The sequence below is a fragment of the Athene noctua genome, chromosome 16, assembly GCF_965140245.1.
Source record: "Athene noctua chromosome 16, bAthNoc1.hap1.1, whole genome shotgun sequence".
Classification (NCBI taxonomy): domain Eukaryota; kingdom Metazoa; phylum Chordata; class Aves; order Strigiformes; family Strigidae; genus Athene; species Athene noctua.
Genome location: NC_134052.1, coordinates 13433840 through 13456065, shown reverse-complemented (window position 1 = coordinate 13456065; position 22226 = coordinate 13433840). Strand labels below are relative to the sequence as shown.

At 46.7% G+C, this 22226-nt stretch overlaps 2 protein-coding genes across 5 annotated transcripts; one reads left to right on the top strand and one right to left on the bottom strand.

Moving 5' to 3' along the window:
- The first annotated feature begins 144 nt into the window (after nt 1-144).
- PSMA7 (proteasome 20S subunit alpha 7) lies at nt 145-6662 on the top strand. 3 transcript variants are annotated; one of them, XM_074920430.1, is made up of 7 exons: nt 146-344; nt 1883-2009; nt 3372-3514; nt 4802-4924; nt 5317-5436; nt 5978-6040; nt 6313-6662. In XM_074920430.1, the coding sequence occupies exons 1-7, from the start codon at nt 249-251 to the stop codon at nt 6403-6405; spliced, it is 765 nt and encodes a 254-aa protein (XP_074776531.1). In that variant the 5' UTR covers nt 146-248; the 3' UTR covers nt 6406-6662. The 3 variants fall into 3 exon arrangements, with proteins under 3 accessions (XP_074776532.1, XP_074776531.1, XP_074776530.1); XM_074920429.1 differs by having other exon boundaries at nt 151-344; nt 3390-3514; XM_074920431.1 differs by lacking the exon at nt 1883-2009 and having other exon boundaries at nt 145-357; nt 3390-3514.
- Nucleotides 6663-9358: 2696 nt separating this feature from the next.
- Nucleotides 9359-21927, bottom strand: LSM14B (LSM family member 14B). Of its 2 annotated transcripts, none has more exons than XM_074919985.1 (10): nt 21683-21927; nt 16964-17127; nt 16472-16607; nt 15892-16008; nt 13919-14089; nt 13714-13794; nt 12541-12702; nt 12208-12361; nt 11051-11230; nt 9359-10671 (listed from the first exon to the last, which is right to left on the bottom strand). In XM_074919985.1, exons 1-9 carry the CDS (start codon nt 21801-21803, stop codon nt 11059-11061), a joined length of 1278 nt encoding a protein of 425 aa, XP_074776086.1. In that variant the 5' UTR covers nt 21804-21927; the 3' UTR covers nt 9359-10671; nt 11051-11058. The 2 variants fall into 2 exon arrangements, with proteins under 2 accessions (XP_074776086.1, XP_074776087.1); XM_074919986.1 differs by having other exon boundaries at nt 13714-13791.
- Nucleotides 21928-22226: the final 299 nt, after the last annotated feature.

Here is a 22226-nt window from a genome sequence, read left to right as displayed (position 1 = left end):
GGAGCGGCCGCCTACGCCGAATGCGCAGCGCGGGCTCCGTACGCCAAGAGCGCAGGTGGAGCCCCGCCTCCCGCCCCGCCGCGCGGTCGGGTGCAGCGTACGGAGTTGGCGCAGGGGGCGCCGTCGGCGTGCCGCCGGAATGGCGCGCGGCCCCGGAAGCGGCGGGCGGGCGCGGGGCGGGGGGATGAGTGTGCTGTTTTGAGGGAGGCGGCTGGTTCCGGCCCCGCGGGGACGCACGGGCGGCCGCCATGAGCTACGACCGGGCCATCACCGTCTTCTCCCCGGACGGGCACCTCTTCCAGGTGGAGTACGCCCAGGAGGCGGTGAAGAAGGGCTCCACCGCGGTGAGTGAGCGCCGCGCCGGCTGGCGGAGCGGGAGGCCCGGGGCGGGAGGCCCGGGGCGGGAGGCCCGGGGCGGGAGGCCCGGGGCGGGAGGCCCGGGGCGGGAGGCCCGGGGCGGGGGCTGCCCCTCACCGCGCTGCCCGGCCCGCTGGGCCCGCCGCCGCCCCGCGGCACGCTGGGGCCGGGCTGGCGGGGAAGGGTTCCGCTGGAAGCGCGACCTGCTTCAGCAGCGGCGCCGTTCGGGCTAAATATTGGCCTTGGCGCTGCCTTAAAAATCACCGTTTTCCTCAGGGTGGATGCCGTGCTGCCTGTAAAGCTCTGGCTCGGTTTCGGGCCACTGCTGTGGGCTTTTTTGGTGGGGAGTGTCGGAGTTCTCAACGCGCTGAGCCATCGAATGTGAGGCCCGGTGCCGGTGGGGGTCCGGAGCCTTGACAGCCATTGCACTGCCTGCTCCCGCGAACCCTGCAGGGCCCTGAGCACAGCTCCCTCCTGGGCCAGCGGAGCTGCTGCCAACCCACGGCAGAACCGCGTTTCGTTACTCTATGTGCTGAACATGGTAGTGCCCTGTGCCTGTGCACGATGCGTATCCCCGGTGGATTGGGGAACGGATCAGTAAAGGCAGGTAGAAGCAACTTTCTGGCTCCTAGCTGCCAGTTCTTCCAAGCTTTTGCTCAATGAAGGTTTTTTTTTCCTTTGGAGGGTGGGGAAAAAAACCCGGATTAATTCCCAAATAACAAAGTATGTGGAAGAAAATTTACTGCCTTTTGGATGAGAATAAATCTAACAGGAGTTAGTGCCGAATAGACTTTTTTTTTTCCCCCACAGAAATTAAAAATACTGTAAACCAGTAGCTAACATATTAACCAGAACCTAATACAGTGCACCTCTGCCTTGTCTCTTGTTGAGTTTAATCGTTTTGGAAACATCTGTAACGCTAACAGCAGGGCCACCCTGTGAGAAACAATGATTCCTATCACACTATGGGAAGGAGTGTGAAAGGTCAACTTTTTTTTTTTTTTACCCCCCCCTAACTTTGGAAAAGGTATATTCAAAGTATGAATTAGTACATTAGGGCAGCATGGTGCTTGTCGGGCTGCTTGTAGGTTTTACTTGGTCTGATCTTCAGTGTTTTGGGTTCTGACTTGAGCAATACCGGTGGACCAGTTGTAGTGACAGTTTTGTTGTTGACCCTGCTTCTGTGGCTGCAGAAACGCTAATGCTGGTGTTGGGGAGAGTTGGGGAAACCACAGTTGGTAAGAGCAGTGGGAATTTTATCTCTCGGGAGCCACGCGGATTTCATTTGGTATAAACTGATTGTGAAACTGCACCCTGAAATCTAATGCAATTTTTATTACATCAGTCCTTTCTCCAGGTTGTGGCAATACAAAATAAAATATTGACTTCAAATTTAAATAATGTTTATAATGTGGAGGTTTTGTGAGGGGTTGATTTTTCTTACTCGTTTCAGTAAAGTCTGCAAGTACTGTTTTTTTGGGGCCCAGCTTAACTTTATTTTTTTCTTTCTTTTAATGTGTTGAAGGTTGGAGTAAGAGGGAAGGATATTGTTGTTCTTGGTGTGGAAAAGAAGTCGGTGGCAAAACTTCAGGATGAAAGAACTGTACGGAAGATCTGTGCTCTCGATGACAATGTCTGCATGGCTTTTGCAGGTATATGATCCCTTCAGGGGTTTTGGCAGTTACAGGAGCACTGCTGGGTATGTGTATGGATTCTGGAACAGAAAATACTTAGTGTAACTGGCTGAGGACTGTGGGGAAGGGGTGTATTTCCACCATTGATTATTCTTTTTTTAAAAAAAAGGTAGCCTACTGTATGGATAAATAGAGAGAGAGTGCACCAATGATCTAATGAGAGGAAATACATGTTAAAGTTACTAAGGTCCTCTAGGTTTAGTGTGAGGATGAAGACTGAAACTGATGTGTCATTGGCACAGGTGTTTACTGTTTAAATATACATATTTGAATGTAGGTATTAATATATTCAAATTAAATATTTTAAAATGTATATATTATATATAAAATACATTATTAATACATATTACAGGAGCTATGAGACATTTGTCAATTACAGGGATTGTTTCCCACATGCGTTAAGCCAAAAAAGCTAAATTTTGCAGTCTTGTATAAAACAAAGAGAAATCTCTCCTATTCTAGTTTGGAAGACTCCTCCTGAATGAACAGCTCTGGATTTGAAGCACAAATATTCTAGTTCCACATTCATCCTGGACCAAATGCTTTAATTTTCATTGTTCAAGGCTTAAACAGGAGACATGAAAGTTAAAAAACCCGATGTAAATGGAGAGAAAATGTTATTTCAGAAGGTTTCTCCTCTCTTCAAGTAGTTTAGAACCTATGTGTCAGTGTTAGTAATGCTTTAAGGGGAGATCTGATTTAACCCACAAAACCAATGGATTTCAGATTTAATGTGCTGCTCTGCATCCTTAGCTAAGGGTTGTGGTAGGTGCAGGTGAGCTCACAAGCTTGAAGAGAAGTTCTCTAATAGAAACAAGACTGTAAATTGAAAATGGTGACATAAGCTGAAGAGTGAAATAAATTTGAAAATAAACTTATTTTAAAGGGTCATACTCATTTTTCTCAATTAGCATCATGCTGCTGTAGCCTCATCAAGTAGACAAGATTTGCTGTGCAGATGAAGCTGGCTTGTAATTAAGGGGGCTGCATAAGAAATAAACCCAATGTGTGTGAGAATTGAGATTGCTTTGCTGTCAGGTGGAACGCTGTCAGTCTGCCAGTAATATTCTGATTACCTGGTTCAGAGTTGCATGTGTTGCCTAACTCACAAACATGAAAGCTGTAAACTAAATCCTCTGCTTATTTTGGTACGTTATCTTCTTTCTGTTGCCTTAAAAATGTTATTCTTGCTCAGCAAACCTGCGAAAGTGTGATCTCTCCCATTTCCTTTTTTCATTGCTGTTGACACTGACCTTGTGAGCCTTTTGGGGCAAGACTAGTCATTTTATTTGTGCATATGGTATAAAATACAGATCTGAGAATACACTGTCATTTCAGGGCTGACGGCTGATGCCAGGATAGTTATAAATAGAGCTCGTGTGGAGTGTCAAAGCCACAGACTCACAGTGGAGGATCCTGTCACTGTGGAGTACATCACACGTTACATTGCCAGTCTGAAACAGGTACGTTGGGCCACACAGAGGTACTTAAAAATATGTCCTGACGAGCAGCACTTCAGAATAAGTATGTAAAATATCTGTCCTGGCCTTGCTCTACTGAGCTGGTAAAAATCAGTTTAACAAAACACATTGCAGCTGCTTATTGGAAATAGGGGTGTAGTAATAGAAAAGGAGGATTGATTATGCCTTGTTTGTTTTTTTTTTTCCCCAAGATGAAGAAATTAATTAATACTTGTAAGGACTGTATAACTAATTTGTGGTATCACCGGGAACACTCTGCTGATCTGCAGCTCTAACTCACTCTCTTAACAGTGGTGCTGTGTTACTGTTAAAACATCTTCATGGCTCCTGCTCATTTTTCCTCCTACCAAGCCATTGCAGGGTGGGGTAAGAGGGGAGCAAATCAGTGCAATACTTAATAGGTTTTACATTCGATACTCATTAATTTAAAATTAATTACAGTGTCAAAATATGCCCAACTGCTTTTTGTGATAAAATTATTCATTTGCTAATGTATTCAACTGATTTTCAGCAATTAATGGGGATTAGAAAAAGTCTCATTTACTTATGCATAGACATGTTAGTGTAGTGATGATGATAACAGCATAATTCTTGTAATAATCACTAGCCTGCCAGAGCAGAATGCTGCTTTCCAAAGTTTCACTTTATTCCTTTACAGTAGTCTCACAGTTGTGTCCTTTCATTCTGGCACATTCACGATTTCTCTAAAACTGTTACAAACCCTAAATCCCACCCCCTGTTCCTGCTGCGAAGGTGCAGCTGGTGTCAGGCCTCCTTGTCCTTGGGCACTTCTGGTGTGCGAGGTGGCAACGACCCTGCTACTGCTAAGCTGATGTCGGGGGGAGGGCTGTAACCAGGGCTGTGCCTACCCGTGGGGCTGTTGCACACTGTTGGTGAAAACTGACTTAGTGTTGGGGTGTCCCCATCCTCTCCTGCGGCTCCCTCCGCACACGGGTCAAAGCAGAGCGTTACACCCGGGCTGGCAGACACCACCCAGCAGCCGAGGGAGATTCTTCCCCGTAGCTGTAATCACGCAGCAAACTTCAGTGGGTGTTGGGAACGGGGTTGAACAACAACCACCTCTTCCTTGCCTTGCTTAGGGTCTTCCATAAGACACAGAATCCCGGCTGGAACAGGTAGATTGGTAAGAGAGCCCACTAAAAATATTTCTGGTGCCTCTTCTGGTTGTAACTTCTACAGTGTCTGCTTTCCATTCTGAAAATGTTTTTAGAACTGCTTCTGAAATAAGTGCCTGTTCTTTCTGATCAGAGATACACGCAAAGCAACGGCCGCAGACCTTTTGGTATCTCTGCTCTTATTGTGGGATTTGACTTTGATGGAACTCCCCGGCTGTACCAGACCGATCCCTCTGGCACATACCATGCTTGGAAGGTGAGTTGATTCTGTCTCTTGTGGAGAAGTAATGAAATATTTGTAATTTACTGTCTCCTTTAAAGAGGGTCTGGTGTAGAAGTGAGTTCTCACCGGCCAGATGGTGTTGGCTCACTGCTGCAAAAATCCTTAATGATCAAATTTACTGAGAATGGCAGTCTGGAGTTCAGCTTTACTTGGGAAATCTTGTCCTGTTTTCCACAAAAAACCCCCACCACCTGTGGCTGACAACTGTCTTTTTGTGTGACATGTGGGAAGTAACATGTTCAGCCTCTTGAAAAAATAAATGGTTTCAGATTATATAATTGCACAACTCCGATTTCTTGCTTATTCTGTAAATGAAGTCTTTTCTAAACTTCCGTTCATGATCTTTTTTCCCTCAATGATTCCAGGCTAATGCCATTGGCAGAGGAGCCAAATCCGTACGTGAATTCCTGGAGAAAAACTACACTGATGAAGCCATTGAAACAGATGATCTCACTATTAAACTTGTCATCAAGGCTCTTCTTGAGGTGAGTCTGTTTCAGATCCCCTCTGTGACTGGATTAACTTCTTAAACGTGAGTACCTGAAAACCTTGGTGCGCGTCACGGGGAAGTGCTATAAAAGGATCTGTGAAAACTGTTCAGCGTAGGCCATGGGTGGGGGGTTAAAGTCAAGGTTCAGAGTATTTCAGGTAACAATTTCTGTCGCTTACACAGAAGAACTTACTCACAGGTCTCTGGGGAGGAAACCAGACTTCAATTCTGGACAGATGCACCAAAGGTGTGCTAAACCACATGCAGAATATTTTACTTTTGTATTGCAATTCAAGATACAGGAAATACCAGAATTCTGAGGTGGAGGTGAGGTTCTTCACCAGCCCCTGAGTGGGTTGATGCCAGAATGCAGACCCTTATTTTCTGAGAGTTACGCTGCTGCTCGGGCTGAGAGCTTGGAGCTAATGAGCAAAATACTCCCCATCCATATGTGTTCTTCTAACAAGACCTGGAAGGGGTTTGTTAGAATTAATTAACTGACACGCTCCTAATACCTCCGTCTCACTCCTGTCAAGGTTGTGCAGTCTGGTGGGAAGAACATTGAGCTGGCGGTTATGAGGCGAGAGCAGCCGCTGAAGGTAAAACTCTTTGTTTTGCTTTTCTCCCTTTGCAGAGCTTCTCTGCTGTTGTTGTTGATCTGCATTAACTTCCAGCCCTTAATCTCCCGCTCTGCCCTGGCAGATACTTCTGTTTATTATTAGTGGCCAAGGAATGTTGTTGTGTCTGCACAAGGTACCTGCCTCTGGATAAATACCACTTAACTTTCTTTCCCTGTCAGAACTAGAATTGCTTAAATAAAAGCCCCTAAGTTGTATTAGTATCTCCAGGGTCACTTGTGCTTCTGTTTTAGATCCTAAACCCTGAAGAAATTGAGAAGTATGTTGCTGAAATTGAAAAAGAAAAGGAAGAAAATGAAAAGAAAAAACAGAAGAAGACAACATGATGAATGAAATTCAACTGCTTAGCTGCTGCTTTTTAATTCAAGTGATGGGTTATTCTGTATAGACATGTAGGCATTCCACTTACTCATACTGTGTCCCTCTCGAGACCTACAATAAACCTACTGATGTTTTTTTTAAAGCTGTTATTTTAAAAAAAAAAATAATCTGTCTGTTCCTTGGATTTTAATTCCCTAGGATTATTTGGTTGGCTACAAAACAGCAGTAGTGACCTATTAAAGGACAAAGACTTTTGTTTGCATTTTTTTCCTCAGACACTTCACTTTGTTTAATGATTCTTTTCCACACTCAGTTGTTTAGCTTCTTTTTTTGTTTTGGTTCAGTAGCTGTCTCAAGGGAACATGTCGTCTCCACAGAACACAAGTAGTACGGAATAACACTTTTCCTTCCCTAAGTAGCCCTGTCAGGTCTAGATGGCAGGGCCTGTGCCACAGGGCTTGGGTTTAGCTCTTGGGCCGGGCTGAGGGGGGCACAGTGTGAGCTACAGACCAGCCGCTTTCTCATCTTAAGAATAACAATGAACGTTCCATACAACACTGAATGAGCGTGGCCAGAGAAGGGCAACGGAGCTGGGGCAGGGTCTGGAGCACAGGTCTGCTGGGGAGCGGCTGGGGGAACTGGGGGGGGTTCAGTCTGGAGAAGAGGAGGCTGAGGGGAGACCTCCTGGCCCTCTGCAACTCCCTGCCAGGAGGGGGCAGAGAGGGGGGATGAGTCTCTGGAGCCAAGGCCCCAGCGCCAGGCCCCGAGGGAATGGCCTCAAGCTGCCCAGGGCAGGGTCAGGCTGGCTCTGAGGAAGGATTTCTGTGCAGAAGGGGCTGTTGGGCGTTGGAATGGGCTGCCCAGGGCAGGGGGGAGTCCCCGGGATCCCTGGAGGGGTTGAAGAGTCGGGCTGAGCCAGCGCTGAGGGATCTGGGGGAGTTGGGAACGGTCAGGGGGAGGGTCATGCTTGGGCTGGAGGAGCTTCAAGGGCTTTTCTAACCCAGAGGATTCTGTAATTAAAGGTCCCATTCTCCTTTTGTACTTACCCTCACACAGCTCCTCTGGTCCCTCTTACCCCAGGAGCAGGGTTTAACTCAGGTTCTGGCTGAGCCTGTTGCTGCTCCCACTCTAACTGTTGCAAGAGCCCATTCTCTGCCCTCTGCTCCCTGCAGGATGGGGTGCAGTGACGCGCCCTGTGCCATCTACACACTGCAGACATCAATGTGTATAATGGAATAAACAGATAAATGTGGAGGCGTCAGGTGACAACTGTTTACTCAAATGCTTTAAAACCGGCCCCAGGGAGATTCACATTGTGACATTTCCTCTATCCACTTCTGGCCCTTGAAAAGCTGCAGGGATGGGCTCTGGTGACAAGGTCCTGTAGTGACGGGGGTGTCCTCCTGGGGCCCAGGGCAGGCCATGCCCCCAGGGGAGCTGAGCAGGGCCCCCATCCCTCCTGCTGCTCCAGGGCAGACAGGACAGACACCAGCCCTGTTCACCTCCATCGATTTTTTTTTTTGCCTCCTCTGTTCTTGGGGCCTTGTTTTGCTTTCGATACAACCCTGAAATTCAGCACAATGAAAGGCTTTGGATGTCCTGTCTGTCCTCAGGGCCTCTCTCTTCCCTCCCTGCTTTCAGGGAGGAGGTTGGTCACTCAGTGTTGGCTTTTCCCGCCGCAGAGAAGCTTCTTCCCCACAGCTCAGCACCTGCTCACAGTAGTTAAGAGGTGCCCTTTATTCTAAAAGTTTCCTTATGTGTATATATATATATCCACCAAGGGGGTGGGACTGAAACCCCTCGAAAGCAGCACTTGTCTCCTCTTGACAACCAACACCTGGTTTTACAGGTATGAAGCACAACCAGCAGCAGGCCCAGCGAGGGCTGGAAGTGGCCCCGTGCCCTGCAGGAGGTGGCTCAGCTCCAGGAGCCCCCATCCTGCTCCCCCCAGCAGCAGACATCGACCCGCCAGGACTCCGGCACCAGCGCAGAGCTGTTTACAGCCAAAGGCTGCAAAGCGAAGTGTGGGCAGAGTCCCACCCAGGAATCAAGGCCAGGCAAGCTGCAGTGCTGCTCCCACTCAGGAAAGCTTTAGACCACATCAGCTTGGGAGGGAGTAACTGGAATACTCTGTTCTTTCATTTATCAGAAGTTACAGAAGGTGTTTAGTTCCCTCCACAAGTCACCACCTTCCTCCCCTTGTATTGGGAATCTTCCACCTGGGCACTGACAGGTCAGCCCCGGCCCTGCAGGAATGAGCCTTCCTAGTGGAAAAGGGCTCATGGTTAACTAGCCCAGGGCTGAGCCCCCTCACACTGCTCCCACCCCCCAGGAGCCAGGCACAGCACTCGGGACATGTCCCTAGAACAGTAACTCCAGCCCTGTCAGTAACAATCAGTCTTTTATGCATTAACTCTGAAGCTTTGCTGGAGAAACAAGGGGAATTACTGCTTTAATAAAGGCAGCGGCGTTATTACACACAAGTTGACAATTTCCATTCTGCCCCAGCCACCTCGGACCCGTCAGTCGACTCTGGCAGCACAACCCCATCTCTACCCCCCGTGTCACCCTGGCTGCTCTGCCAGAAGCGGGGTGAGCAGCAGCTCCGGGGGAAGCCCCTGTCCAGGCTCCCGCCGGCAGAACACGGGGGGCACCTGTGGCCACTGGACCAGCGCAGAATAAGCTGGTCTAAGCCCCACAGCCCAGGGGGGCTGGGGCAACAGTAACACCCATGAGGCGGGTTCCTCAAGAGAGCTGAAACAGGAACAGGGAAAAGGGAAGGGAAGTGCCTGGAGGGGTTTTAGAACCCTTTTCAAACACTGTGTAATACTCCTCTGTCCTGCCAGAACTCTGCTGCTTTTCTGCGGCTCCCATCTGAGCCCAGCTAGGACAGGCACCTGACAAGCCCCACAGACAGAGGCCACTGAGCTGCGTGCAGAACAAAGGAGGAGGGAAACATTAAACATTTACATGTTTATTATAATTACAATTTACATTACTCCAAAGAGCAGCCCCACTGCTATGTTCTAATTCTTAGCAATAAAGTCCTACAAAAATAAATCCAAGCTTTTACAGTAACCTAGGTCAACGCATAACTAAAAAAATTCTAGCTATGTAAGGGGTTCAGTCATCAAGGTGCTTTTTCAACAAAATTCCCTACCAACCAAAAGAGGGACACATGCCTATAGCAATTTAACCCACTTATTCATGCAAACAAATGTAACCCCTCCCTCCCAGCCCCTCTCCCCACATACAGATTTTTTTAAAAACAAAAGAAAAACAACTAAACTATTTACAGTATGGGGGTATAGAGGAAACAAATTAAACATGCCCATCTGTTAAGCTTCATTATATGGACTCCCATCCCTAGTTTAATGAAAACATCCCATAGTGTTCCACCACAGTCTACTAGTGTACAGAGAACTGTTTGTGTTTGGTACTACCCATGAGCGAGGTACAAACCAAGGCAAGAAGTCAGAGCTGCAGATCCCCTTCCCAGGCAGTCAAGTACTGCCAAAAACTCTTTATTATGAGTGCACGAGCGGAGACACTTCCCACTCCTGTCCCCTGCCCGCCCTGACCCAGCAAGGAGCTCCAAGCCTCCAAAGAACACCCAGCACCCTTCAGCTCGAGCACAAGTCACACCTCTGTGTAAACCTGCAGTACCTCCACACTAGTACCAGCTGACAAACAGTTGTACAGTCATTTACACTACTACATGATCAACAATCCAGTATTCCCAAGTGACAATACACATAACTCCTCAGCACCAGGAATCCATTCTTCCAGATACCAAGTGCTACTTCACACCTGCTGCCGAGAACAGTGAGACCAGCAGCACCAAAGGATCCATTTGGTTACTCAGAACAAACAAATTATAGCTGGTTTATTTCAAGTGAGCTTTGGTTCCATGTTAAAATAGCATGATTTATCTTCTTCAGGGTTCAGAAAAGGAGTCTGACTTTAAGCTTAGACTATAGCAGCCTTTGAGAGACCCAGAAAGAAGAACCATGTAAGTCAGTCTGCACTTAAAAAAAACACAAACAAAAAAGACACCCTGAAGAAGGTACCCCTGAACACATTCCCTCTTCCAAAGAATATTCCAGCTGACAGTTGCTGGTCCAAAATAAGTCCAGAATATAAGCAGTAGTACATGAAGTTCTGTCACTTGAGCTGAGACAGTAAACAATATGAACCATTTTCCCACATTAGTGCAGCAGTTGGTTGTTTTCTTTCTATATACAGTTTCATCCTCTCAGAGGTGTTAGAACCTATTCAGAAAAAAAAAAGTAGAATTAGATTTGATAACATGGGGATCTTCTCCCAGGAAAAAGAAGAGCAACAAAGTTCACACACATGTATCAGCTGAAACACTTAGCTAGAGCCTCAGCTCAAACAAGCAGCTCCTGCTTTCTCAGACAGAAAGCTCGCCCAAGAAATCAACAGAACAATCAACATGCTAAAGAACACCTTAAAACCACTCACATTCCCTTCTACCACACTTAGCAGGATTGGTCAGATACAATAAGGAACAATTCTTGATGTATCCATGAGACTGGAGAGCAAAAGAGCTTGCATAGACAGTTCAGACACAGAGTAAAAGACAAACCAGGCTCAGATACAGCATTTATTCTTGCTAAAAACACTTGCCTCTGAAGTTACACTCTGCCAGTACCAGCTCTGTGAGTGGTTTGGTTTCGCCTCGCTGCTCCGCTACCCCTTCCACCTCGAAATCCACCACGGAAGCTGCGGCCACGGAGGAACCGTCCAGACACTCCAAATGTCTCTGTATTGAGCTTCCTCTCCTCAGCCCACGTGGTACGCCTAGAACTGCACAACACTGCGTTCAGATTCGACATCAGCGTTACATAGCCACCAGCTCACTGGGGTAGGAAGCCTCAAGCACTCTGTTTTGTTGAGCTGCAACAAGAACCAGCTGCAGCACACACACACACACACACTAACTGAACCCCTCTGCTCATCAGCACAGATTTGTAAGCGACAACCATTGGCTTCTGTAAGCTGCTTTCACACTGGAAAACTAAAGATGGGCCTAAAAAAGGGTTGAATATGGTCTTACAAGCATTTCAAACCTAGACTTGTTTTCTTGAAAGCTACAAACTCTTGACTCCAGTGAAGCCTCTCCAGAAACCCGGGAAGCCCTGTCCCAGCTGAGTTCAGCAGGCTGCTACTGCAGCGGAGCAGCCTGCCTGGCCCTGCGCTCCTCCGGCGCTTTGCTAAAGGAAGCAGAAACATTACCAAGGGAATCCCACATACTGACACTAGGCACGTCTGACTTCACCAGACAGCTGGTAACGCTGGTGTCAGCAGCAGAAGATGAAGCTTTAACCCTCCCAGCACTGGACTGAATGAATTTCCAGGGACAGACCTGACCTCCTCTCTGCTCAAACTCCAGGCTTAGGTTGCTCCTGTCTGCAACTTGCACCATCTTCAGCACAGCATGACCCTGATGCCTCCTCCCACAAACGAGATAAGAGATTTGTTTAAAATCAATGGGTTCAAAGTCAGTACTGGGAAACAGAACTGGAAACTCCTGTATCATAGCTTAGGCAAGTGTAGCAGTATCAGCTGAAATCCTTGCTTTTTGTTTGATCCCACTGCATGGAGCTTGGTTAATATCACTCATGAGCCATCAAATGCACAGCAATACTCCCTTCTAAAGACCATTTTTGCTGACTTTCTTGCATTCTAAGATCTTTAAAGAATTCAACCATGTGATGTAAATTATGCCTAGAATTCTATGCCTAACATTGCATTTAAAAAGCAAGCCTTTAGAAAATACTCACCTAGATTTCAGTTCTGAAGAAATGTTGTCGAAGAAAGACTTGGATTTATCATAATAGCAGTTGGGTCCCAGAAGGTCCTCCTCTGCATTACCGTCATTGTTTTGAGTTGCCACTCCAGGGTCCCCTTTTTCTTCCCCCGTCTCTGCTTTGTCATCTGAAGATAATAAAACGTATTACACCTCCTTGATGCATACTGAAGAGCCATCTGTTCTCTTGCTCTCTCAAACAAGATTTGAGATGCTGCCACATGTAATCATGCAGTTTTTCAGAAAGAGTTTGTCTATGCAGTGTTTACTACTAGCTCAGCAAATCATATTTAATGAAGTCACAAACCTTTAAAGTTTAGTTTCTTCTTGAATTCCTTATCAAGTTCCTCTCTGTTGAATTGTGCATTTGCACTTTCAAAGTCAAAGTCACCTTCAAACTTTATTGTATTTTCCTTCACAGTAGCTGGTCTGTTTTGTCCTCTAGAGCGGTTTCTGGTTCTCCTGTTTCCTGAAAGCAGGAGAGTTCAAACACTTGGTAATGCACAGGGAGGTTAAATGACTTGCTCAAGACCAGAGGAAACCAGGCTCAGAACTCGGGATTTTCTGGCTTCCAGTCCTGGAAGCCTCTTTTCACACCTCTTTGAAAGTAACTTCTGAACTTGCCTGCAGAAGACATATTGCAGCAACACACAAACATTCCTGGATGTCAGTCTTACTATTAAGACAAAGTATATCCAGCTTCCCTTCCAGTGTGAGGAGGGGAAATCAGAACATGTACTATACCAACAAAAGCTGAGGGAAAACGGTCTTTCCTGTCTGCTAGTCATCTCCAAGCATGGTACTGTAATTAGTCTACAAACCGGTGACAATGGCAAAGAGGAGCAGGTCAGTGGTTTCAGAAAATCCACCCAAGACTCATCTACACACAAAGGGAGTGTGTACTCTGTATAGTTTCTGTTTCCAACTGAGATGCTATCAACTCCTTTTTGGAAAAGCTGTAACCCCTTCCAACAATGCTGTCCTCAGGCAAATTAATTTGAAGACCTGAGAGTCTTAAGTCCTGCCTTTCCTCATTTCACTTGGGCAGAAATACCTGTTTCAATTTCATTTCACCTTCTTTTGACCTGTGCTTAAACTGCTATCTTGAGATAAGACCTCTGCTCTGTGGGAGTGAGAGCTCCATGGTTCCTCTCAGTTACAAGAGCTCTGGAAATTTTCAAACAGGTTGCCCTTCCAGTAAGAATCCTTCAGGTTTCAGAGAAATCTCACTACTGCTGCCAACTCATAGCATCAATTTTTATAACATATCTTCAAGTCTCTACAAGAGAAATTAGAACTCTGTCAGTGGAATGTTCTGAACTTCTGTGACTGTTCCATAACCTATTTTGTTAGGGAAGCATCTCTGGATGCCCGAAGCCTTATCAAGCTTTGTTTTGCTTCTATCTGATAATCCTTTACTGAAGTTAACAATATTTGCTGTTACTGGTTAACGCAACTGTTTAATGCCAGGTTAACCTACCCGATCTTCTCCGCTGAGGTCTTCTGTTTTCATCATTCACCTGTCCTTGGGTTTGCACAGGTGCTGCCTGAACTGTATCTACTGAACAAGAAGGATAAACTTAACAAAGGAGCACAAGAACAAAACCAAAACAGTTTAGTCTTGCTATGTACCCTTGAAGGATGCTTCAGACCAGCACTTTAAAGACACAGTGGTCCATACATACCATTTGTTTTGCTGTTGCCCTGCGGAACCTGCCGTCCGTTGCGCTGGACCCCTGGAGTTACTTTCACTGGGGGTGGCTTTTGTGAATTCATGTTGTCAACTGGGCCAGTCTGAACAGCCTGCTCTACCATGGGGCTTTTGCGGACTGGGTGAACAGAAGGAAAGCCAGAACCTGGAAAAAATCCCAATGACTAAGTGCCTCAGAGAACATGCCAACACTACTCAAACCCTACCCACCTCTATGGAGAAACAGTTTTGTCAAACACTCAAGGCTTTGAGTAATTTTTATCATTACACACTATGTTTAAGTGGCATACGCACTAGGTAAGGCCCTACTGCCACACAAGTCATGGCTCACAAATCCAGAGCCTTCAAATCAGGAAATCTACCCCTTTATTTCTAAAACCAAGTTAGACACGCATTAGATAAACAAGCCAGGTCAGTCTCTTAGATATTTTATACCAAAGTCTACTTTCTAGGTGTATCCCTGGTTATGCAGGATTTTACTTTACACGGTATTTTAAATCTGAAGCAGAAATCCACCATTTTGAAACTGCTCAAGAAAGCTTCCCCACTTTGACAAAGGAGTTTTGCAGTAAAAGCTTAACCACCTCAACTACATCCCATTTTGTAAGCCGCTTTTAGAAGTCCTTTAACTTCATTGCTTATTGTTAGCTTTCAGACAAAGAAAACCTGAAACCAGACCAGGATCTCAAAGTTACCCTTTTAAATTCCTTCTTGGTCAAGGCCAAAGTGTTACCAAGACTTCTGTTGCTCTTCCATCCAGGCTTATTTATTCACACTACAAAACATGTAAATACTTTTCATGGTTTGGTATACCTTACACCAATGATATTAAAAAGTGACAGTCTTCAGTACTCAGAAGAAACACTGCATTCTAGATTTGATTAGAAGTTTTGGAGTACTACAGGTTTATGTAGTTATGCATAGAGCTGCTTGGAAGCAAACTTTAACTGAATATACTTAAAGAGCGAGAAAAGTGAAAAGCTGGAGTACACACAAACCAAGCCACTGACATTTCTGGGTCACCCAAGTCCACATGAGATATACCCAGCAGGTAACATCATGCAGGTTCCCTGTTAATGTACACCTGGAAAACTTGCAAGGAAGACAGACATATCCTAAGGATTATTCAGTAGGACAAAGCTGCTGTGCAAGTTTAACATGAGAAAGTTTCAAAGCTTAGCCAGAATATTGAGAAAGTATGTACAGATAGATGGCCAAAACCAGAGAGTAAGTAAAAACAGTTTCATGCCAACACGAGCATACATGCTTAAATGAAAAACAGATTAAACTAATTACCATGTTTAAATGCAGGCTGCACCTGGTCTCTCTGCTCTGAGGATGGTCAGTCTAGTATCTCTACTCAAACTCCTTTAAAAGTTTTTACACATAGAAGCAAGCACCCAGAACTAGGTTATCTCAGCTTACCACAACTCAGAAATTGCTTACTGTTAGTCATGCTTTACTAATTGAGTCTTGACAAAATACTATGCCCCATCATGCATGAAATCTATCCTGGTGTTTCCTCGATTACAGCAACACTCCTGAATTTTTTATTAACCTATGTCTCTAACAGCAAGACCACCCACAATTTAAGCAGCATGCTGCATTTCCAGGAAAGACTAGTTAATTCCTTGCCCAGTCTAAGGTGACACATGCTCCTGAATAGGATGCAGCACATCAACATCCCTAAACCTCAGTCCTCTCCTGATACTTACACAAGAGGATCCGCTGTCCTGTACTTTTTCCTTTCTCCTGTCTCTCTAATTGATACTTCTAGGACAGGAGGAATACTTCATGTAGCAACAGGCAAAAATAGCTAAGAACAAGCTAGTTCTACTAGCATTACCCATATAAGTACTATCGTTCTAGGAGGGGTTAACAAGAACAGAGTGTTTGCAAGTGCCATGCAGTTCTTCCAAATATTTGGAGTCCTCAAACTGCTGTTACCCTTGGAAGAGAGCTGATGGGGCTCTGAAGACATGTCAGGCTCTGAAACAGGTTGTGGAGACGGAGAAGAACTAGGGCTGGAAGCAGCTGCTGATGCTGGAGGGCTTACCAATTTCTCTGAAGAGATAGAGGGAAGAAGAGAAAGCAAAGATATACGGATAAGATACAAGGTAGTGAAACATCTGAAGGACTTGGAAAGAGATACAAGAATCTCTAGAACAGCATTAGAGCAGCTTATTTACAGTCCTCTCTGAGAATACAAGTTCTTTTTACATGTGATGTACATGTAAGGTATGTTAGGTTAGAAATGAACTGGCCTCAACTGTCTGGTATTCACATTACTTTCAGAAAGAAACTCAAGCTGTTTAGTTCGTTTCTTTCTTTTGTGTGCATGTGTGTGTAAGTGACATGCAGGCCTCCTCACAATAAAATCACTGCACAAAGTTGTTAACTACTGGTTCACTGCTTGTTGCAGCCTGACACTTCGCTAGGAATTCAGTATTAGTTGCTGTTATTTAGTTTCACAGTAGCTGCATACAAGGACTGTACCTTTATTCTAGCAAGTAAAATTTTTACTTACCTAAACCTAATGAAGCTGCATATTGCTGGCTAAGTAAAGAGCTGGCAGCGAGCTGGCTGTAAGGTGGCATACCTCTAAATGGGCTGTAAGGCACATGTGGCTGAAAGGATGATGTAGAGGCAGAGCCCAGTGAAGACTGTAACAAAACAAAGTACATTTCCATTTACAGTGTCCAGAAGTCAACTTGCCTTGGCAGTGATTCTCTACTTCATGTACAGCATTACTAAAGCTTAAGTAAATACTGAGAAGGGTTAGTTTACCTCTTTATGTTCTTCCTGCATCCTCAGCTAGGTAAACCAGCTCTGGCTTTTGTTGTCTAAAGTCTTTAATGCTGCTGCTATTTTAAACATTACAGTGAAATTCAGGATGCTTCAAATAATCTAAAGATTCCTGGAGACACTTACTGGGCTTCATTTTTATAAGTTTATACTAATATCCAGTCCATCACCAAGTTTTATCGCAGCCTTCTATCAACACTTCAGGCTAACTTACTTGAACAATGGCAGGATCTTGTGGTAGAGTATGTTGAGCTTTTGGAGGTTCACAGACAGTGATGTCTTTGATGTCACTTCCTCGAAAAATAATGTATTCATAGATTTCTTCTCTTGGAGGAGCAGGTCGGTCTGTAGGCCGGTCTTCAGTACCAAAGGACCGCACTTTAGCATTAAAAAGATTACTGTTAGTCCCAAATTACCACTGCAGCATTGTGTAAGTTAAGATTTATGCAGTTAAAAAAGTCCTCTTGTAACACTTGCCAATTGTAACAAGAAAATGTTACCTCCAGAGCCCTGAATCTCCTTATCGCACACATCTGTTCCCTTAAATGCTAATTTTTTCAGCAGCCTGTATAAACAGTTTTGTTTACATCAAGCTGTGAAGGTAAAGACCACAGACCAGCTGGAGTGAAGAATCCTACTCCAAAAGTGAGGACTTCCCCACAGCGCTCTGCTGTCATACTCCCCTTCCCTCTCCAGCACCTGTCCCATGTAGGCATTCAGCCTGAGACAACTGCCACTGCAACAGACCACAGGAGAGGCCCCTGAAGGAGCAGGGGGAAAAAAAAAAATATCTTAGAATGCTTTAGAGCTCAAATTTGCACCTTTGGTTTCATATATTTATTATACGGAGCAAGGTAAAGTTCTATCAATGACAAGAACTTCCTCTTAAAATGCTCTCTATGCCACTGGCTTTATGATTAATATTCACTGAGTACAAAGTAAGCTTTCAGTGATAAATTTAAAACCTCAGTGCCTACCGAGGCTTTAATGAGTCCCAGCTATTGGAACACTTGAGCAGGTACTAGTCAGTGATGTTACACATTAGAGTGGAAAAAAGGCTGCAATTGACTGTGGCAGCTACGAGGTAGAAGTATAAATTAATTTCAGCTGCTGAAGAGGAAGAGGTCATACTTACTGGATCCTTAGTGCAGGAAAATAGGTAGCATAGTTACATCAGACACTGACAAAGTTTGAAATTTCGGCCACAAGTTACAGAAGCTTACCCAGTTTACTAGTCTAATTGTTTTCTGTCTTCATGAGGCTTTGCCAGTTCAGATAAGCAACCAGCACATACTGGTTTGATGTATGCTTTCTGCCAGTAGAAAAACTCTGTATTGCAATTGCATCAGTTGCTTCTAACAGGTTACCACAGACATACTCAACCTCTCTGCCAGGACATGCCACGATTCCTGCAGCACCTTTACAAACTACATCCTTAACAGACCTTTCACAAGCACCTGCCATGTCACAGTCTGTGGTGATGTGCCAGCCAGCTGCCACTCCCACTGCACAGCTGAAAAGATAGAAGCACAGACAGCCCTGGCACAGGGATGATAGGGGACAGGGGGGCACCACAGCTTCCCCAGAAAAAGGGCAGGAAAAACTGGATCCACTCAACCCCAATGTTGTGCATCCCCAGTATACTATACTCTTACAAACTTACAGGAATGTTGATGGTTTCAGACAGGGCTGCTCTTCATTGCTGAGAACAGGGCTCCTGATAAGCCATATCCACTTGGTTGCCCCCACCGAGCAGCAGTTAGTGCTGCAAGCAGTCTTCACCTCGGTTCAATATCCAAGAGCTCACCAGGAGCAGGAAGCTCTGTGCACAGCAGGTCAATGCCAAACTTTGTCCCTACCACACTGATGCTGTTTAGCACCTCAGCTTACACCTAACTGGAAGGGAATCTTAACTGGTGCAAGGACAAGCTGTCGGTCACGTGCTCTGAAGGACCATCTTCCATTAGTTCCTAGGGTATATAACTTCTCCAAGTTATTTTAGATCTCCAGCTGCCGTTTGATCATATTACAGCTGTAACCTAGTCAACTAGAAGCAGATTATAGACTGAAAGCAATGCTTGTGGCCTTTTAGACACAAACCGTACCACTGATATCCCCGCTCAAGATTAGATTATTGCAGCACATAGCTCGTGGCAAGACATACTAAAGCTACCCAGGGACTACTGCAGAATCCCCCAGCAAGCTTGGAAAGCACAATGCCTTCTCTGAACACCGGCATCAGCCTGTCAGCTTCCACACAGAGAAACACATGCCCTGCAAAGCTCGAAGTTGTCCAGCCAGCCTCTCAGTTGGCTGGTCCGAAGGCTTCTAACTAAGAAGGTGTAAAACTACATCCTTGCTGAGAAAACAGCAGTGAGGGCATTTGAGAGGGCTCTAGGAGTTGAACATGCCTGCCCCTGCATTCGGAATGTTTAATGGTTTCTGACACATCACAAAGCACAGCTTTAAGTTTCTGCAGAGGTCTGAAGGGCTGTCTCCCATGAAGTTACAGTGACTATTGTTTACAGACGAACAGGAAATCAATCCCACACCACACTGCAGCTAGTGTTTAACAATACAGTTTGTACTCATGTCTAGGGCTCTGTTCAGCTAGACCGCTGAAGGGTCAGGAAGCAGAACGAGTGACTGATGTCTGGAAAGCAGAGCTTACGTGGATATTTTTTGCTCAAACACTCTAGTTTCTTCAGACTTCTACAAAAGGGGGAGTAAGTTTCTGGTGTTCGCTGCTGACAGGGCAGTAATGGGCTTAAACTTCCCTTGTTTGCAATTTAAGTTTAACAAGACAGTCAAATTTCTTGCAAGTGCTTAATTAAGCACATGGAATCTCCCTATCCAGTGTTTAAGATATGCATGTGTTGAGATTTAACAGGAACCAAACAGAAATCAATTGAAGTTAGCCCAGCTTTGAGCAAGAGGCTGAACCAAATTCCTTCCTGAAGTCTTTCAACCTGAATTTTTTCTTTATGTCACTCAGATGATGGAAGTCAAGAGGACACCACTTGCATTACATACTGAAGTTGCTCGAGCCTTTAACAGTGGCATCTGCGACTTAATAATAATTTACTAGCAATCTGGACAACTTCCAACTGCAGTCAGTACTTTATGGTTCTTCTAACCCTAACAGAGATCAAGCATTTTAAACTGCTGTCCCCCCTAAGCACAGGGCTGATACTGCCATCACCAACTTCAACACTGTTGCTATGTTGGTAATTCTGACACTAATTGTGATATAAAGTCTCAAAATTTAAAAAACCCTCTGAGCTAAAATGTAAAGCAGGGATTGTACTGTGAAGTTTATAGAGCAGCACTTTAAGTGGGGAAAAAGGTATTCTCTGTTTATTGTAACAACTACTTCTTAGGCATTCCAGTTCATCAAAACTGAACACTAAGAGACCAATAAATACAAGAACTGCCAGAAATCTTATACAGAGCATGTACTTTCTCACACCATAAAGCACTTTAATCACATATGCCTCAAACACACCACTTAAGCTCTGAAGTAGCAAGTGCTATCTGGGAGCCAGAACCATGTAAGAGACCATTCTTCTGCTTGCTGCTGTGTAAAGGTGAAGACCCTCCTGCACACACAGCAAAGGAATTGCATCCTACCTCTCAATTACTTTGAGTAAAACACCAACATACATAGCTCCATTTGCACATTTAAATAAAGAGCTACACCCCTAGGAAAAAAAAGTAAATTTGTGAAAACTCACATTTTTAACTTCAGAATACATACTAATAGATGTCAAATACTCATGGCCAGCATCACATAAACATCATTATGCTGAATAAATACTGAGGCACAGGCTGCCTCAAGCACAGCTGAGAATCAGGCAAGTCAGTGTCTCATGCCAGCAGATATCTTTTGTTTTGAAAGACTGTTTGGTTTGTGAACAACCCTGACGGGTTGCTGGAGGCAACAAAGAAGGTGTGAACTTCCCAGAACCAGGGAAGGACAAAACTGAGGGAAACAAAAAGCTGATGCACATTAGCTGGAGTAGCCAAGCTGGACATTAAAAGCACTGCAGAAATAAGATCTTGTTTGAGAGACTCAACAAGACAGGACAAGTTTTTCTGACAGTAAACACGGGATTTCTCGACACGGGTGACAAATTAATCTGAATGACACCATTTAGGTAGAAGATAAAGGTCACTATTTCTACAGGGGAACAGAACGCAAAGCTTTAATGAGCAGCCTGCAAGGTAGGAAAAGCCAGACCCACGTGCAGATACCCCACAGCGCTCTGTACACGAGTTCTCACCCTCTTCACCTGAGCAGAGTCCAGTTATTGATCACGTAAGGAACAAAGACACATCAACAGCAACTCTCGCTGGCCTGGCACCCCGCTCAAGCCAAGCACGGAGACACCACCGGGCATCCACGTACAGGCAGGAGAGGGGAACCAAAGCACGAACAGCGGTGCCGACCATCACCTTCCTTGCTCTGACAATAAGAGAGGGCGGCAGCACTGCTGGCAGCTCTTCTTCCTCTTGAGGGGACTGATAACTTCCCGTGAAAACCAAGGGCTCCTCAGCATCCCGGGCCCTGCCGCTCCTCCGGGGAGGCACAGCAAGCCCCCGCCACGGCCCGTGCCCGTCCCCGCGTGGTGGAGCGGCCTCCCAAATGCTGACTCACGGAAAGCCAGCAGCGCCCAAGGCAACGGGGCTCCAACCCCGCCACCCCCCAGCTCCCCACACTTCGCCCCGGCCGCCGGCGCGGACGAGGCGCGGGCCCCGCCGCAGCCCCTCAGGGCGGGCGGGCTGCAGCCGCCGCTCGCCCAGGCCGGGCTCATTGTTCAGGGGACGGAGGCGGCGGGCGGGCCCCCCGCGTCCCCTCAGCGAGCGCCGCGGCGGCAGCGCCAGCCTAGGCCCACCCGCCCCCCCCCCGCGGGGCCCCGCCGCGCCGCCTCACCCTTGGCCAGCGCCACGGTGGAGTTCTCGGTGTCGATGGTGTAGAGGATGCCCTCATAGCGGATCTGCGCCTTGGAGATCAGGCTGATCTTGCTGCCGATGTAGGGGGTCCCCGAACTCATGGCGGCGGCCGCGCCGCCGCTGGGGCCGGGCCGAGAGGAGGGAGGAGGCCGCGCAGGTCGCCGCACCGCCGCGCGGAGCCGCCGCGCCCGCCCACGCACACTGCGGAGCCGGGAGCCCCGCCGCGCCCGCCTTATATAGGGCGGAGGGAGACGGGCTGGGGGGGCCGGGCGGGGGCGTGCTGCGGCCCCTCCGCGCATGCGCCGCCGCCGCCCGCTATTGACCAGACGGGAGACGGGGTCAGGCGCGGAGGGGAGGGGGGGGGAGCGGAGGGGGGGGAAGCCCGGAGCCCGCGTCACGTGACCGGCCCAGGCGAGGGTGCCACGTGCGCCGCGGGCGGGGCGGGGCGGGGCGGAGCGGAGCGAGGCGGGGCGGGGCGGGGCGGGGCGGGGCGGGGCGGGAGCGCGCGGCCGTTCCCGCGCTGC

Bases quoted from the DNA above. Each gene is read 5' to 3' on its own strand.
- LSM14B (XM_074919985.1), bottom strand. From the start codon at position 21,803: ATGAGTTCGGGGACCCCCTACATCGGCAGCAAGATCAGCCTGATCTCC. The intron at 16,009-16,471 runs GTAAGTAAAAAT...CTATCTCTTCAG, and splicing joins TGCAGCTTCATTAGGTTTAG to AGAAATTGGTAAGCCCTCCA. The intron at 13,795-13,918 runs GTATGTATGGAC...CTTCTTGTTCAG, and splicing joins GGGCAACAGCAAAACAAATG to TAGATACAGTTCAGGCAGCA.
- PSMA7 (XM_074920430.1), top strand. From the start codon at position 249: ATGAGCTACGACCGGGCCATCACCGTCTTCTCCCCGGACGGGCACCTC. The intron at 345-1,882 runs GTGAGTGAGCGC...AATGTGTTGAAG, and splicing joins TGAAGAAGGGCTCCACCGCG to GTTGGAGTAAGAGGGAAGGA. The intron at 2,010-3,371 runs GTATATGATCCC...TACAGATCTGAG, and splicing joins TGTCTGCATGGCTTTTGCAG to AATACACTGTCATTTCAGGG.